Genomic DNA, 14,131 nt, shown 5'->3' on the forward strand with positions numbered 1-14,131 from the left:
GTGAAATCGAGAATGGAAAGTATTGATTCCACTCTACCCTCGGATCTGCTGCGGTCAGTTAACCAATCGAGAGACAAGGGTGCGAGCTCGTGGCTTACCGCAGTACCTCTTGTCGATCAAGGCTTAGTGCTGAATAAACAAGAATTCAGAGACTCTCTGCGTTTAAGGTATAATTTTCCCCTGTCTGATTTACCAAGCAAGTGTGTTTGTGGGGAGAAGTATACCGTCTGCCATGCCCTGTCATGCAAAAAGGGAGGGTTCGTGGCGCAGAGACATGATGGCGTCCGCAACCTACTTACCTCTTTTCTTGGTAAGGTTTGCACCAACGTTGAAGTCGAACCACAACTACAACCTCTCGACAATGAGCAATTCAACCTCAGAAGCGCGGTGACAAGTCCGGAGGCAAGACTGGACATGAAGGCAGGGGGCTTTTGGTCTCGAGGAGTTACAGCATTTTTCGATGTCAGAGTAACGCATGTTAACTCCAAGTGTAACCAGGGAAAAGCAACATCGACAATCTTTAAAGAGCAGGAAGAAGAGAAAAAGCGGAAGTACCAACAGAGGGTGCTGGACGTTGAAATGGGATCTTTCACTCCCCTAGTTTTTGGAACCAACGGTGGGATGGGAGCCGACTGCAATTGTTTTCTCAAACGCCTAGCCGAGAAGCTCTCAGAAAAGAATGAGGAACCTTATCACATTACTATCACTTGGATTAGAACATTGCTTTCTTTTGAGATTTTAAAGTCGGTACACACATGCGTACGAGGCTCCAGGACACCTTTTCACAAAATTCCATTTGGGGATTTCATTGATGACTGCCGCTTAAACGCTAGCCAAGCGTGTCTCCGCTAATTTTAGAAAGTGAATGATGGCGTGACGTTGTAAATTAGTATTTTAGGATCTTTTTAACAACTTTTTTTTTTTTATTTCATCAAAATTTTAGTCTTACTATTGTTAAAAAATTGTGCTTGAAAATAGCTCTGTTGTACTTGGAAATAGTCGCTTTTTTTTTTTTTTTTAATCGAAATGAATTTTAAATATTGAATTGTAAATAGGTTTTAATAGCTCTTTTTTTCTACTTTTAACTTGTAAATATCAATTTTGCTTGGAATATTATAATAAAGAAAGATTTTATTTTTTATCATAATAATAATAATAATAATAATAACAATAATAGTAATATTTATTCACGTGCTATTTTGAGTTTCGCTTGGCTCACTGGTTACGCTACGCGCCCTGTGTTGCTTTCTGATACTGTGCGTACAGCTAGTTTTACTGCGCATAATAATAATACTAATAACAATAATAATAATAATAATAATAATAATAATAATAATAATAATAATAATAATAATAATAATGGTAACCTCTGACACCCAGGGTACTCAATAGACTTGTTCGTGATTGTCCTCCAATATTCCAGCCGGTATTTTTTTACCTTTCACGACTAAACATGAAAACAAACTTTCGTAAGCGCACCTTCTGCTTTGTTGAAAGTCATGTTTTACGGCTGCAGTTTTCATGCCGATTATTTTTCAATGGAAATCAAAAACATCTTGTCTCTAGATATATTTAAAATTGAAATACTCAGAAACATTCTCTATAAAAAGCTCATATTTATCCTGAAAAACACACAAAATCAGTTTTCTACTCGCTAGCCCGATGTAAACTGCCAACTTTTTATTCGAACACTTGCCTAATTTTCAAAATATTTAGACTTTCATCATAAAGAGATTTAGCATCGCGTTTATTGCAAACGGCAAACTCGAGATTTACGTTTACGTTTTCTTGAAAAACGGAGGACAGAGATGTAGACAGCGCAAAACAAATGTGGGCTTTCATGCTAACGCAAAACTACTCAATTTTACCAAGAAAATGAAAATGGCGGGCGGGGAATGAAGCTTAATATGATAAAAGAAGCAGAGACCGATACAACGTAGAATTACGGTTTAAAGGTTACTATATTTATATTATATTACTATATTTCGGCTAAACTTTCTTCTAACTAGACTAATCCCCACCCACATGAACACCGCCGCACCATAGATAACCCTAATACTAAATCTAAACCCACCACAGCCGCAGAACACTTCCTCACCGCTCCTAACCACAACGCTAACGACATGCAATTAATCCCCATAGAAAAAGTCTTCTCTAAACGAGACTCAATACGTAAGGCCAGGGAAGCCTTTTTAATCTCAAAAAGGCAGAACACTTTCTCCACATGGCCTTAATATTCGCGAAGAAATGTACTTGCTTTTTTCCTTTTATTATTTTTTATTTTTTGTTATTATTATTTCATTTGCTTCATATTTTATACTGTCAATCAATTTAGTTTAACGTAGTTCCGCTATTGCGCAAACATTTGTCAGCTATATAAGCGTATGTCCCAATGTAAATTTTCATTATACCTGAAGAAGGCTGGTTTGGCCAGCCGAAATATAGTAACCTTTAAACCGTAATTCTACGTTGTATCGGTCTCTGCTTCTTTTATCATTTGTATTTGTTAAGCCGATCAGATCAACAATTGATCCAACGTATACCAGCAGGATTATCGTCTACGGTTGTTGCTTGGACTTGACTCTTAATATGATCACGTGATCATTTGTGCCGTTGGCCTTTTGCCGTAAACGTTATACTAAATCCCTCTATTATTATTTTTTTTCACATTGTTTTGAAGTACACAAACTATTTTTTTTCTCTATTTTCTTGAAAGTTTATAAATACACGTCAACAAATGTGCAATAAAAAACTGAAAATAAAATCATTCTAAAACAATGTTTTAATTATTTCAAAACTGATGGGGATAAATTCAGATACCGTAAATGCTCGAATTGCGCTAATTCGAGCATTTACGTTGACTTTGGAATCACACTTACTAAAAACAGGAAGTAGGCTATATAGCAACGATCGGACGGCTAGTTATCTGTGACACTCCTCATCCTCTTTCGGTTGTAGAACGCTGCGTAGACCTGTGACACGCGGCGGACATGTTGGAGGTTCTCGGGAGAATAAGAAGCTTTGTTTTTGCACGGCAAGCCTCGCATTGAATTCGCGTCTGGGCGAGGCTTGCCGTGCGAAGCTTTTTTTACGCCTGGCAAGATGGCGGTTCCAAAGCCGTGTCCATGAAATCGTACGTGTCCGACACGATTCAAATCATAGCAATTGAACAAAGTAAATTTACAACAATTTGCACAGTTTTGTAAACCTTTGTAGTTGCGCCTCCTTATAAAACAACAGGTAAAACCTATGAACAATTTTGTTCGTTCATCATGTTGGGTAACTTTAATATTCTTTGATTACAAAACCAAAACACGCGCCAACCGCATGAAAATGTGTAAATACACGTGTAACCGCTTTTCACAAGACCAACACAAGTAGTCACAAACTATTATGCAATGCAACTAAGCATGACTCGAATAAATAAATGACCGTCGCAACCGGCTATGCACGCAACTTAAGTATTTGAGAAAAGAAACCCTAAAAAAATTCAGGCTAGAATGGAATCCATAACCTCAGCTGCGCTTAAATCACTAAGTGAGCGGTTTAAAAACCGCTTGACAATAATGTAAATGTCAAGTAAATCATATAACATTTGAAATGCTTTCTGGCGCGAAAACTTAACATTGGTCCTTAGTCCGCGTGTTCCGAAGAATATGCCGAATTATCTGTGGAAGAGCACGAGGCGATAATTCTAACAGACTCCCTAAATGTTTCGTTCTTTGAACATTCTGTAATCTTTCTGCGGATATCAGTCAGCCTTTCTTGAAGCCGGGTCACTTCTATTTTGAATCCTAAGGTTTCAATCAACTCCAGTGTTTCTTGTGCTATTTTCTCAGCGTCATGATACTTCTCACGACGGTAAAGTAAGTCCACCTTTACAATCAGTCGCTGTATCTTTGCTAACTGTGATTCCTTGCTGCTGTCAAACTCGGTTTCAAGAATTTTCAGGAGTTCTTCGCCTTCCAAAATGTTCTTCTTGCTTATGTCTTTGTTTCGGGATAAACTTGTTTCGCAGTTTAGATACATCAGAGCAATTTTCGAAATAGCAACCTGTTGACAATACATATATATTTCTTCACACTCCGCCAAACAAGAGAACAACTCGATGCAATTCTCCAGCAGTTTCCTCCCTTCATCAGCAGTAGAACACTTAGCGTTCAAGCGGCGAAGACAACTGGAAGCAACTAGTGAGACTTTGTAAGTTCCTAACTCGCACAGCAAACATGCAAGAGGGAAGCAAGGAGGGAAGCGTGATGCAATATTCCAGCCATCCTCCAAACACCTCTCGGCTTTTCCAAACATTTTTCTCCTTCTATAAACTGAAGCTAGGTAGCACTTTGAAAGAACTTCAAGCAGAAGCCGAACTGAACCGCTGGTCTGTTCAATCTTCTTCACGGCATTGTTCATCATGCCCTCTGACTGTTCCAACTCATTCGTTCTGAAACCGAAGGCGAGACTTTTCTCAAGATAAACGATGATCTCACAAGTTGGACTAACCGCATCGTCTTTAAGTAAAACTTCTTCGGCAAGTCGTTCAAATTCAGCCCATCTACCGTTCAATAATAGTGGACGCAATGCATTTGCGCAACAGCGAAAAGTTTCCAATGCTTGCTGAAAGGTTTTACTGTCAATCTGGAAAGAAAGTTCTTTCAGAGTTGTTTCTCTCCTACCTTCACCCGAGCTTGAAGTGGCATTGTTTCGGTTCCATCTTTGTCTCTTCCTGCCCTTTCGATTACATCGTTTCTTTAGTGGGTTTTTTGCCGGTTGCTTCCCGGATGAGTTGTCAACATTGACTACATTATTGCAACCAACTGTTACTACTCCCCAATTATTCAGTATTTGCACTACAAACTGATTGGGACTAACCGGATCAGAGCTGGAGAACTGCGCCACGTCAGTCGATCTGATGGCCAGCACTCGCTTGTTAAACACTAAGTTTTCCTGCGTCGAATTTGCCATTCTGCCACACGGAGCTAGTGATGTACCAAGAAGAGCTAACCAAGAATTAAGTTGGCAACTCATATGGAAAGACAGTGAAAATCACAAGACCCTGACACGTCTGAGCGGAACTTTTTCAAGTTTATCAATGATAGAGAGAAGACATTGAACAAAGTCCATTATTTTCTGTTCAGCTTCTTGTTCGCTATGAAAGCTTCCACTGTGCAATTCTTTCCCGGTTTTGTCTATCTCTGGAAATCACTGCCAGACAATGATAACCATTTATCTTGAATGGTCATACTTCTTCAAGTTCATGAATGATCTCCAAATGTTCAGATGCATGACCGGAAGTTTCTTAAAACACATCTGTTTTAAGAACTCGCTTGATCGGTGGAAAACCATGTTTCTATGGAAACACGCGAAATGTTTTATAGTTTATTTCATTTTATTTTCACAGGCAACTGCATGATCTTGGAAAAAAAATCAACCATGAATTGCAACCAGTCTTTACAAGCAAAAGCTCATCGATGACTTGTAATTGAGACAAACGAAAGTCGACCAACCAATTATGATTTTCATGTGACTTTTATGCAAGTAATATCGGTTGCGTGTGCCGTCACCTCCATCATCCCCTAGAGGAACATAAACATTCCGTAATTGGAAAGCATCTCAAGGACGGTCATAATTTAAGACTGGTGAACATTCGTGAGAACTTCAAACTCCGTAAGAAATACCGAGCGAAGTTCCATTAATTTTTGAAATGCTCTTCACTTGGAAGAAACGACCGACACTCGATACCCAAGCGGACTCTATCCGAGCGAAACTCTTTATTTAATTGTCGATTTAATTTACATGAACATTTTCTTACTCCATTTCTGTATATATAAAGCACTTATGATAATTTTTCCAGGATTGACAATGCCGGACATGAAGTCGTCGAAACCTCGTGTACGTTTTTATTGTTTATTTTCCTTGTAAAATATTTTACAAAGAATGTAGAAAACAGAACTCTACTCATCAGTGTAAATATACTTGGTTATGGCTCATGTTTGCCATTCTCAAACAACTCGATTTTACACCCGAATACTGTCTTGCTTTAATTACCAAATATCAGAACTTTTATTTTCCTTGATCAGAAATTGCATGATTAACATCACGATACACACGAGACTTGTAACGCCAATAGAATAGGCCTTATCACGGTTTTCGACGCTTTTTTGACGAGTAGGCAAACAGGTCTGAAATAACAGCGTTTGTATGGAAATCCGATGTCAAATAATTTTTATAAAACATCGCTTCTGAAAAATTCATGAATTGGAAACTTTTAGCATTAGTAAAAGGATTTTAAGAAAAAAATTGGAGGGATGTAGCTGTGCTAGAAAGCGTCCAGTTGTGTTTTGAATTTTCCATACATTTGTCTGTACAGCGAACCAGCCGTAAACTGCTACTAAAAATAGTTCGCGGGAAAAAATACAGACAAATGTATGGAAAGTTTAAAACACGACTGGACGCTTTCTGGCACAGCTACATCCCTCCAATTTTTTTCTTAAAATCCTTTAACTAATGCTAAAAGTTTCCAATTCATGAATTTTTCAGAAGCGATGTTTTATGAAAATTATTTGACATCGGATTCCCATACAAACACTGTAATTTCAGATGTGTTTGCCTACTCGTCAAAATGGTGTCGAAAACCGTGATAAGGCCTATTAGATATCGAAAGTTTCGCTGATGTGGAACATAATACCGGAATAAAAAACCTGACATACCTGCCTGAGGTTTTCCGGAAAAATACTGCCATTATTTTCCACCATGGAAGACTTTGAACTTAAAACGTACTGAATTACGGTATTTTACTTTTCGCTCTTTTTTTAGAACTTACCAACTAAATTCTGCTACACCATTGAAAAAATATAAAGCACAATTGCCCGTTACTGACGCTATTTTGCCCGCCTTGAATCAACTTTCTCTGCAAATGTTGTAGTGGCTTCGGGGATGGGTGAGGAAGGGAGAGAGTATGTTTTCTTTTTAACAAGAAAAATAATACTTGAAATCGAGCATACCTTGTTTTTTAGCATAAAACGTATCTTTAAATCGAAGATGACACTGCAGAAAATAATTAACAATTATTCCATGAGCACGTGTTGCACATGAGAAGTTAGCTATAATCATCTCATATCCAACAAGCGTGAGTGGAATAATTGTTTTATGGCCTTTTATTAAAAGCAATGAAAGATATATTGCTAGACCTTGCTGATTCCGCTCTCCAAGAACAACCTGAGAAGACAATTTTTAAATGGTTTCTATGTCTCCGGCATCGTATAATAGCTCATATACCATGGCGGCTAAGCCAATCAAATCCCTGGAATAGCATTGTGATAGCGGAATGATCCAGGTTTTAAAAATAGTCGATCTTGGGGCCGCGGCCATAATGGAGCAACCGTTACCAAGAACTAAATCTAAATATGTAAAAAAAAAAAAGAAACATGCGATTTTTTAATTACATCTAAATGATAGTGAGCACAGATGAGAACTCGGTATCAGTTACTCGGCATATGTGAAAATGCTACGATTTAGGCAAGAAAAAAAAATTAATAAATCTAAGTTATTTCTCACGGTACAGTTTTGTTTATAGCTCAGTGATCTGCCGTTTAGTCTGTCCACTGTTAGTAAGTGTTTTTTTGTTTTTATCACATGCTGTATCAGATGACCCCCGTCCTAATCGAGTGGATGATGTGGTATGTGTCTAAAAAAAACTGTACAGTTTTGTAGTTTCGCCTTCTTACAGCGGGAGGGCAACGGTGAAACCCATGAAAAATATTGTCCACGGAAGCATTCAGGGTTACTAAAACGTTGAAACGTATTCTTTGGTTGACTGGAAACACGTGTCCAATCGGGGAAATAACACCACTAAGAAACCTGCCAAAATTAGCTAACCTAGAACTTGGCTTATCTTGAATCACAAGACAAACACGTTCTTGGGCGAGCCTAGACACTCAACTACTTTGAATAACAAGATCAGCGTGCCAACGGGACACGAACTATTACGTAATACAACTAAACTCCACGCTTTAATCACTACACAACTTGATAACAAATAAGCAAGTGAGAAATAGATAATATAGTATTTACTTGACATGCCTTCAGAAGAATTAAGTTTTACATGTAAATAACGACCGCCGCTTTACCGATTGGACACTAACATTTGTCCTCTTGCCCAATTGTAGGAATTTTTTCTGAATGTTTCGTAGCTCGGTGGTACTGTAATTTTTCTGTGGATGTAGACTGTTCACAATCTCCTCCTATTCTCGTGCGATTGTCGGGGGAGACTGCCAAAATTACCGATCGGGGGGCGCCCGTCAAGATATAAGCGTGGGCATGGAGGAGCGAGGGTCAAGAGATAACTGCCATAATAGTTGTGATATCGATTTTGTTCGATTGATGCACGTAACAGACAGCAGTTACGTGATTTTTTTTTTTTTTAGATAGTCATTGATTTATCAAACGTTTTCCGACACCAATTTTCATCAATTGCCTAACCCCTCGTTGACTTCGGATGATTGGCCTGCTGCCGGCTCATTTTAAAGACTACGAAGCCTATACCAAAGGCAAAAAAAGGTATCATTAAAAGTTGTTACGATACCCAAATTCAGCCGAAATCTTCACCGCTCGTGCTGTTTTGGGTCTATAGGTGCCTATGGACCCAAAACAGCCCAACCTTTTTTTTTTTTTTTTTACAAAAAATACAGTACCGTATCATTTTTAACGGGTACGTGGGTCGTGCTTTTTTTTGCCTGTCATGTAAACGGCCTTTACGATTAATGCCTTACTTTTCTTAAGGATAATAAGGCGAGCGAGTTCAGTCATACTTTAATTACCGTTATCCGCGGTAAATCCTTCAGGGCGTGCATTATGTACAATATTAAATTTCAATCGAAAATATTTATTTTAAAAGGAAAAAAAACGTGACGTTTCGACGACCTCATGTCATGTCACGTTGGAAAATTTGTTCTATTTAGCAGTGTATCCTGCAGTGCTGTTCATCATGGCTGTTTATTTGTATGCTGTTCAAAGTGGCTCTACCTTTTGAGTCTGTGGATGAAATCCTAAAGTGTGACCATTCAAATGAAAGCTACTGAGCAGTACTTTCCTGTGGTGCTGTTTATTATGCAGTTCAAAGTGGTTCTTAGTTTTGAGTCTGCGGATGAAATCCTATACTGTGACCATTCAAATGAAAGCTACTGAGCAGTACTTTCCTGTCAGTGGTGCTGTTTATTACTGTATGCTGTACAAGGTGGTTTAAAACTTCGCCGAAAGTTAAAATCACCAGATCTTTCTTGGCATATGATGAGGCAGGTAAGCGTGTACTTCAGTTTCAAGCGTATTTAAGTGAGGTTTTCCTGTGTTCTCCTCAATTACAAATGGCGGGTCAGATAGGATTTCAATTTTTCCGACCTTCTCATTTACACAGTACAGTGCTGCAAGTTGACCAGCCGCTGAGAGATAAACCGTTCAAAACGGCTTTCGGAAGCTCTGAGAAGCCATCAAAACGAAGCCGGCAAAACATACCAAATGAGTTTTTGCAGAATTCATTGCAATGTTTGAAAGACGGAATGGTGTTGTTCAGGTTGTTTAATTTTCGATTTTAAAGCGGCCATACAAACGGCCGCTTATATTACGCTTTGGTGACCTGTGATTATACATTACAAATGGTTCTAAATTTGCGTCCGTGCAGGGATGAAATCGCACGAGTCACTCTTCGTCCTCCACAGGGGCTCCGAAAAGTCGGAAATGGGAGGAAAAATGGAAATTCCCCGTGCTCCTCGTTAGATGTAACTAATCAATGACATCAATTGGCATCAATGAAATCAATGAGTAATCAATGGGTAATCGATGGGTAATCAGTTGATTAGTCATTAATTATTGCCGATAAGTAATCGATGAATAAACGATAGGCCACAAAATTTTCAGTCATCGATTAGTCATGGATTGTATTGATTAGTCACAGATGACATCGATTAGTCATCGATATAATCTCGTGGCTACACAAAACATACCAAATCGAAAATAAGGAAATAATAACAATTTCATATTTACATTTATAGATTGGAACAACGGCCTAATACGGGAAACTTTTACCCCGGCAGGAAAACATGTTCAAAATTTACACGTATGTTTTTCAGACTCTGATAGCCTAGCCTGTTCCAGGCTCCTAGAGAGATGCGCGAAGGAGAGTGCAAGAGGGGACGAAAAGGAGGAGCCTGGAACAGGCTATTCCCCCCTCGTTTTCGTCTCCTCGCATTCTCCTTCGCGCATCTCTCTAGGAGCCTGGAACAGGCTACTGATAGCCAGGAGAGTGACACAGACAGCTCCACCTTCAGGACATTTCCTTTTTAGTAATTTTACCGTCGACATCCATGAAAATCAATATGCACTGTGCCGTTTCGTTTTTCTCATAGATGTCCTATACATTGTAATAGACTAGAGACGACTCTTGGATTCCTATGAATTCAGTTACTTTCCCCGTTTAACCTTGCATGTACAATTCCTCTTTGCCTATGATTTTCGTCGCGAACCATTCACGTAAAGATTACATGCAATAACGGGAAACTCAGTTAATGAAAAAAAAAAAAGAAAAAAGCCGGAAAATCGTACGTAATAGATGTGCAGCATAATAAGATCGTAAACTGCCGCGTATAAGCCCCCCTTCCCCCCCCCCGGACCCCGGTTATAGGCCCATCTACTTGTGAACCAAAAAACACATCCCATTATAAACCCTACCCCCCGGATATAACCTCCCACCTCTAGCTTTCCTTGTTTTGAGTGATGTTTTAAAATATTTCCACAGACTGGAACTCTGTACTACTTCAAACAGAAAATTGAAAAATATATTGCGGAACAATAACTTTATTACTCCCTTTTATTATCTACTCTTTATATAACTACCGTATAACTTTATTCTAAATTCCAATTTTATTTATTTGTTCCAAATACTGAAACGACTCCGATTAATTATGATGTTTTAAACCGAGTAAATTAAAAAAGTATTTCGATCAATACTGCTAAAGCTCTTTTTGAAACGGTTGTTTCATTCCGGTTACAGGCCCACCTCAGGATATAAGCCCCTCTGTGTTATTAGCCCGATCTAAAAGCCCTTACGAAGCTGCATAAGCCCACCGATATATGTGTAATAAACGAGAAATCGATGGTTAATCAATTGGTAATCGATGAGTAATCAATATAACAACATCAATAATGGCATCGATGAGTAATCAATAGCATCAATAATGGCATCGATGAGTAATCAATTGCATCATATCAATAATGGCAGCGATGAGTAATCAATAGCGTTAATAATGGCATCGATGAGTAATCGATAGGCCACAACTGAATTTTAGATCATCAATTAGTCATCGATTACCCATTGATCACCGCCAATAATCAATGACCAATCAGTCGATTACCCATCGATTACTCATTGATGTCATCGATTAGTTACGTATGGTCCACGTTAGTTCACTCTATCCAGTCCCTTATTTCCGCTCGGGCGCGAAAGAGCGGCCTCTGCAATTATTAGAGAGCTCGAGTCAAAGTAATTCTTAAACCAACTACACAAACACATAAAAATGTGCAAAATGCGTGACTACGGGCAATCCTACACATGTAACAAAAATAACTCATCTCTTACATCTCTAAATAAAAAAAAATCATTACACTGCTTGGCAATGATACAAGTGAAATAAACCACCTAACATTTAAAATTCTTTCTGACGAATTAATAAAAGAGACCGACTTTTGCATCAGTTAATTGAAAAGGCTTCGTGCTCTGACGAATATGACGAATTATTTGTGGAAGAGCATGAACCGATAATTTTAGGTCTATCTCTAAATGTCTCGTTGTCCGATGTTTCTCTAATCTTTCTGCGGATATCAGTCAGCCTTTCTTGAAGCCGGACCACTTCCGTTTTGAATCCTAATGTTTTAGTCAACTCTAGTGTTTCTTGAGCAATTTCCTCAGCGGCATGATACTTCTCACGGCGGTAAAATAAGTCCATCTTTACAGTCAGCCGGTGGATCATTGATAGTTGTGATTCCTTGCTTCTGTAGACCTCGCTTTCCAGACTATCCAGACGTTTTGTGGTTTCCAGTATGTTCTGCCTTCTTATGCCTTTATCTCTGGATAAACTTGTTTCACAATTTAGATTCATCAGAGCAATTTTGATTACCCCATAGTGTTCATAATTATACGTAGGCAATGATTCGGCGTCCAACTGAACGCACATTTTGATACAACTATCCAACAGCTTCTTCCCTTCAGTAGCGCCAGAATATTCAGTTCTCGAGCCAGGAAACATGGAAGCAATTTCTGTTTTGTAACTTCCTAACTCGTACAGCAAAATCATCACAGGCACGCAAGGAGGGAAGCCTGACGCAATTTTCGTGCCAACCTCCAAACATATCTCGGCTTTTCCAAACATTTTTCTCCTTCTATAAAGTGAAGCTAGGTAGCACTTTGAGAAAACTTCAAGCAGAAGCCGAACTGGGCCGCTGGTCTGTTCAATCTTCTTCACGGCATTCTTTATCATGTCTTCTGTCCGTTCCAGGTCATTCATCCTGTAACCGAAAGCGAGACATTTCTCCAGGTCAACGATGATCTCACGAGTTGGAGTAACCGCATCGTCTTTAAGTAAAAGGTCTTTGGCAAGACGTTCAAATTCAGCCCATCTACCGTTCATTAATAGTGGACGTAATGCATTTACACAAAAGTGCAAAGTCTGCAGTGCTTGCTGAAAGCTGTAACTATCATTCTCGAAAGAAAGTTCGTTCAGAGTTGCCGCCTGTCTCCAATCGTCACCCGAACTTGAAGTGGTATAGTTTTGGTTACATCCCTGACTCTGCCTGGGCTTTCGTTTACGTCGCAACTTTTGTACATCTCCCGCCGCTGCCTCGATGCAACATTTCCAATCCGATTCATGATGACGTCGCTCACACTTCACGACCGAGAAAAATTCGCTCTTTATTTTCACGATAAACCGATTGGAACAAAGCAGGCCCGTCGAAGTTGTGGCTGATGCACCTTTTTCCCGCATCAGATTTGCCATTCTGCCACATGTCGTCATATACCAAGAAGGACTAACTCGTAATTTACGAATCTTCTACTTTAATAGTTTCTTTGCGTAGGTAAACACGGCGTAGGTCACAAGATCAACTCGTCTGGACAGACTCGGGGCTTATAGTCAGCCCTCACGTGCTCGGGACAAACTCAGTGGGACAAATCCCTGGGGACAAATCCCTTCTTGTGTTTATTCCAGGGTATGCGTTACAGGGTCGTTTCACATAAACAATTCACACGAAAGGAAATCCATAATTTTCAGGGGACAAGTGGCGCCCTTCAATTCAAACTAGCTTGTGTAAGTAATAACATTTGGTTCCTGCGACGGTATAATCTTTTGGACGAAAATGTGGACTCCTCCGGCCCTGTCTGCCGACCTTAAAAACTGCAAACTGCCTTCATGGAATTCTTATCTTTTTTAGCTACTACGGGAAAACAGGGTTAAAAATACAGATGACGTACTTCGGAAACAAAACGCCAGCATGTCACGCCAAATTAAAGATTTCGTCGGTAAACACCACACGTAAGTCACGAGAAGAACTCGTCTCGCCGGGCAAAACTACTTCAAGAGGCTATCAACAAAAGTAGCAAACCATGTAGAAATACGCGTACCACCAGTTTGTTTTAGATCTTTCGCCTGATCGACAGAAATTAGGGTCGGCATTTGGCGAAGGCACTCGAGGCTGGTTACTGTAACCTGGTTACTGTAACCTGCGATCATACCCTCCTGATCGCGGATTAAGGTGGATTTCCACTGTCGCGTAAATTTTACGTGCGTACAGACTGAATTGAGCTGGCTTTACGTACGTAAATAAAATAAGAAGCGATGTATGAGCCGCGCACGTAAACGCAAAAAGTTGAACAGCATTCATCTTTTTACGTTAACGCACGTGGCTCATATATCGCTTCTTATTTTATTTACGTACGTAAAGCCAGCTCAATTCACGTCTGTACGCACGTAAAATTTACGCGACAGTGGAAATCCACCTTTAGGTTATAGCGACTTTTCTCATAAAAGGTTTACACGAAGGGACAAGGGACAAATCCCAGGGGATCTCTTGGGATTTAGTCAGTGAGTGA

At 39.4% G+C, this 14,131-nt stretch overlaps 3 protein-coding genes across 3 annotated transcripts in view; 1 reads left to right on the top strand and 2 right to left on the bottom strand.

The window, feature by feature from the left end:
* LOC146486056 (uncharacterized) overlaps nt 1-991 on the top strand; it is a 3,485-nt gene extending 2,494 nt beyond the window's left edge. The window contains exon 1 of the mRNA XM_085097852.1: nt 1-991. This exon is cut by the window's left edge and continues 2,494 nt beyond it. Within this exon, the coding sequence (XP_084953978.1) occupies nt 1-852 (852 nt within the window). The 3' untranslated portion in view covers nt 853-991.
* A 2,266-nt stretch (nt 992-3,257) lies between these two features.
* Nucleotides 3,258-5,189, bottom strand: LOC146486057 (uncharacterized). The gene has a single exon (XM_085095782.1). It carries the CDS (start codon nt 5,023-5,025, stop codon nt 3,634-3,636), a length of 1,392 nt encoding a protein of 463 aa, XP_084951908.1. The 5' UTR covers nt 5,026-5,189; the 3' UTR covers nt 3,258-3,633.
* Nucleotides 5,190-10,829: 5,640 nt separating this feature from the next.
* LOC146486058 (uncharacterized) lies at nt 10,830-13,755 on the bottom strand. Its single transcript, XM_085097912.1, has one exon. It carries the CDS (start codon nt 13,056-13,058, stop codon nt 11,739-11,741), a length of 1,320 nt encoding a protein of 439 aa, XP_084954038.1. The 5' UTR covers nt 13,059-13,755; the 3' UTR covers nt 10,830-11,738.
* Nucleotides 13,756-14,131: the final 376 nt, after the last annotated feature.

This window comes from Pavona decussata, unplaced genomic scaffold (genome assembly GCF_977016875.1).
Source record: "Pavona decussata unplaced genomic scaffold, jaPavDecu1.1 SCAFFOLD_21, whole genome shotgun sequence".
Taxonomy (NCBI): Eukaryota; Metazoa; Cnidaria; class Anthozoa; order Scleractinia; family Agariciidae; genus Pavona; species Pavona decussata.